General features: G+C 34.8%; 1 protein-coding gene across 1 annotated transcript; it reads right to left on the bottom strand.

The window, feature by feature from the left end:
• Positions 1–2,312: 2,312 nt before the first annotated feature.
• Positions 2,313–2,941, bottom strand: LOC109134900 (uncharacterized). Its single transcript, XM_019249307.1, has 2 exons — positions 2,717–2,941; positions 2,313–2,552 (listed from the first exon to the last, which is right to left on the bottom strand). The coding sequence occupies exons 1-2, from the start codon at positions 2,939–2,941 to the stop codon at positions 2,313–2,315; spliced, it is 465 nt and encodes a 154-aa protein (XP_019104852.1).
• Between the last annotated feature and the right edge of the window lie 863 nt (positions 2,942–3,804).

The raw sequence follows: 3,804 nt of genomic DNA, 5'->3' as shown, positions 1-3,804 counted from the left end.
AGCTCTGATACCACTTGATGTGGAACTTGATGTTCCAAATGGATATGGAGGTTTCTTGGTTAAAAGAAACGTTGATGGGATGTGTTTGAAGGTGTAAATGGATAGATTCTTGAAGGCAACGACTTCAAGTTTGGAACAAAGGCAACGACTTTGATCCACTAGTCAAGTTAGTCTCTAAACTTTCTCTCAAGTATTCTTATCAATACTGTTAAGGATTATTATTTGATTGATTAACAACATAGAATACTCATCATAATCTCCAATACAATACATGCGCTTATATAGGACAAGCCATGTACTACACAAACCGACTTTAACTAACTTCTATGCTAAACCGACTTAACTACTTAACAATATAAAGCATAAAAGAAACTTCTAGAGTAATTATAACATAACATACTACTACTACTCTATTCCTACCCAAGTAATACAAGCATTACTTGGCCCATGTCCAAGTGACAACCCAAATTCCAATACGCTGCAATCTCCCATATCGCATTCTTCTTTAGTTATCCGAACAGTGGTTAGCACTGTGTTTGGGCTTGTCTTGTTACTAAACGCCTTACCACTTCTAGTAACACTTGGCGCCTCATGATCCGTATCAATAGGAAAAGGTGTCAGTGGGGACCACACGTTTGGGGAGTAAAAACTTGTGATGTTGACAGTTTGATACCATCCTTCTTCTTTCTGTTAATCACGTTATGCTAAATTTTTTTTCTTTTTTTATTGAGTTTCTTTTGTTTTTGGAGGAAGCTAGTTTTTTATTTCATTAATTGTCAATTATTTTTTTATTAATATCCAAATTCCTTATTTTATTAAAGGTATATGTTTTACCTTATGGTATTTAAAGCTTTAATTTTTGGCTTTTTGTGTTTCGTCTTATTGCAAAGCTGAAAATATATACTACTATTTATAAAGAAAAGTCGTATCCCCGTATCAGTGTCTAACTTTGGGACGGTGTGCGTACCCATATCTTAGATTTGTCGTACTGAATGCTCAGATCTTACCCTTATCTGAAACTCGTACCCGTGTCCCTGTAGCATAGATTTTACTAGGGGTCTAAAATTAAAAATTGGCCCCCGGTGGCAAAAGTTTCAAGATCCGCCACTGATGATAATAAGCTTTCCTACAACTTGACACATATATGCTTAGTTGGATAGTAGTAGCCAAGCAATTAAAGCAAGAATGACAAAAGAAAAGTTTTATATGACAGAATTGTTACAATGACTACCGAAACATATTTCACCATATAGCTCGTAATATTTTGCCGATTGAAAGTAAATTTAATTATAGACTACTAACATGTTTAAAATAAGTCATAAATTTAACATACTTGTATAAACTCATAATATTCATAATAAAACTCATAAAAATATGTACTTCAATCTAAACTAAAAAACATAGAAACATGATAGTACACATGCCAAACATTTATTAACGATATACTTATACACGCACCTTGAAAAATTAATAATTACTAGGGAGGAAAAGAAGGGTAGGCTAAAAGAGAGAGAAAATTTAAACTTGAGAAAACAGCTTTATTTCTCAAATTTGGTGTGAAGAATATGATGGGTAGAGACCCCTATTAATACTAGTTGGCACGTAGAATCGGAATAAGATTCGGAAACTAAAAGATAGATTTTTTTGAGAAAAGATAATTAATTTTAGCTAGGATACACTATATTTATGACCGTATAGCTAGAATAGAGGAATATTCCACAAGATAAATAGTCTAGATGCTTAATTAACCAAAAGATAAGAAGAAACAAAGTAATTATTACTCACTGGCGTGAGTTTTGCCGAAGTCAAAACATTGTTTTTTTTTCTTTTTATAAATCTTTTGTAAATCTTTTTTGAATTTTTTTCCTTTTAAAATATTTTTAGTTTTATTAACCAATTACTTGGATTAGATTTGTGAACTTAGGCCTAATATATAATGTGGGCTAGAATTTATTTGAAAAACCCATAATTTAATATAAAAGCCTATTTTAAACCTTAATAATTGATAAAAAGCCTTTTTAGTATATAAAACCTTTTAAAAAAATTATAACTAATAACTTACTAAAAATACGGAGTATTACAGACTACCCCCCTTAAAAGAAGTTTCGTCCTCAAAACTTAAAGCACGCAATCAAGAGACAAAACAAGTAAGACATATATATTCGCCAACTTCCTATAAAAATAAGTTGGCTCACATAATAATTCGTAAAATAAGTCAAAATAGGTCAAACAAATAGGTTCTAAGTCAACGCGCGAAACTCTATCGCATTCTACCCCCCTTAAAAAGGAGTTACGCCCCCGTAACTCTACTACTAACCTTCTGCAAACAACTTTGGATATTTCTTTCGCATCTCAGCCTCTGCTTCCCGTGTTGCTTCTTCATACTTCTGATTAGACCAGAGCACCTTAACAATTTTAACATCCTTATTCCGTGTACTTCTAACCTTACTGTCTAAAATCTTAATAGGCCTTTCTTCATACGACAAGTTCTCATCAATTTGAACTCTTTCAGGTTGCAACACATGCGATTTATCTAGGCTATATCGTCTCGACTGAGATATATGGAACGCATTATCAACACGGCTTAATTCAGTGGGTAGGGCTAGTCTATAGCCACTTTTCCAACTCTATCCAGTATTTTATATGGGCCTAAAAACATAGGGTTGAGCTTTTTTTTTTTATTTCCAAACCTCATCACACCCTTCATTGGTAATACTTTCAAAAGCACTTTTTCGCCCACTTCATATTCTTCTTCCATACGCTTCAGATCAGCGTAACTTTTCTGACGATCTTGGGCTGCCTTAATCTTTCCTTGGATCACCTTAACCTGTTGCACCGTCTCTTCAATCAATCGAGGTCCAAGTATAACTGTTTCACTTATATCGTTCCAACATAACGGGCTTCTATATTTCCTATCATACAAAGCTTCGAATGGTGCCATACCTATACTTCAATGATAACTGTTGTTATAGGAGAACTCTATCAGATCTAGATGATCTTCTCATGAACGCTAATATTCCATGACACAAGCTCTTAACATATCTTCTAAGGTTTGGATGGTCCTTTCAGTCTGACCATCGGTGGCTGGGTGAAAAGCAGTTTTCATCATGAGCTTCGAACCAAAGGCTTGCTGCAGCTTCTACCATAAATTAGACAAAAATCTAGAATCTCGATCAGACACAATATCTTTCGGTACTCCATGTAGTCTCAATACATGCTTGATGTAGGCCTTAGCTAGTTGGTCCATCGACCATGTTTCCTTCATAAGTATGAACACTGCAGACTTTGTCAACCTATCGACAATTACCCATATCGTATCATTTCCAGATTTACCCTTAGGTAAAGCAACAACGAAATCCATCGAAATAGAATCCCACTTCCATCCTAGCACATCTAAAGGTTGGACTTTTCCTTGGGGTCTTTTATGTTCACTCTTCACCTTTTGACACGTTAAGCATTTGGAAACATATTCAGCTATGTCCAACTTCATACGAGCCCACCAGCAATTCTTCTTTAAATACTTATACAGCTTATCAACCCCTAGCGGTGCATAGAGTATGGAGAATTATGGCCTTCTTTCATGATTTTCAACTTTACATCTTCGCAAGCTTCCGGTATACACCACCTTCCTTCCATTCTTAAACTTCCATCTTCATGAATTTCGAAGTCTCCAGCACGAACCTCCCTCACCTTTTCTTTTATCTTTTCCATCTTTTCATCCTTTAATTGAGCGTTCCTAATTTGATCAAACATAGATGGTTGAATGGTCAATGCACTAAACATTTTCTCTACTTCTCCGTATTG

This window comes from Beta vulgaris, chromosome 5 (assembly GCF_026745355.1).
Source record: "Beta vulgaris subsp. vulgaris cultivar EL10 chromosome 5, EL10.2, whole genome shotgun sequence".
NCBI lineage: Eukaryota > Viridiplantae > Streptophyta > Magnoliopsida > Caryophyllales > Amaranthaceae > Beta > Beta vulgaris.
Note: the sequence above shows the minus strand (reverse complement) of the source record. Positions and strands in the feature narration are given on the sequence as shown.

What these genes read in the sequence shown, in the direction of transcription:
- LOC109134900 (XM_019249307.1), bottom strand. Translation starts at nt 2,941, where the DNA reads ATGGCACCATTCGAAGCTTTGTATGATAGGAAATATAGAAGCCCGTTA. An exon ending in GCGAAAAAGTGCTTTTGAAA is followed by an intron (nt 2,553 to 2,716) that starts GTATTACCAATG and finishes CATATATCTCAG; the next exon opens with TCGAGACGATATAGCCTAGA.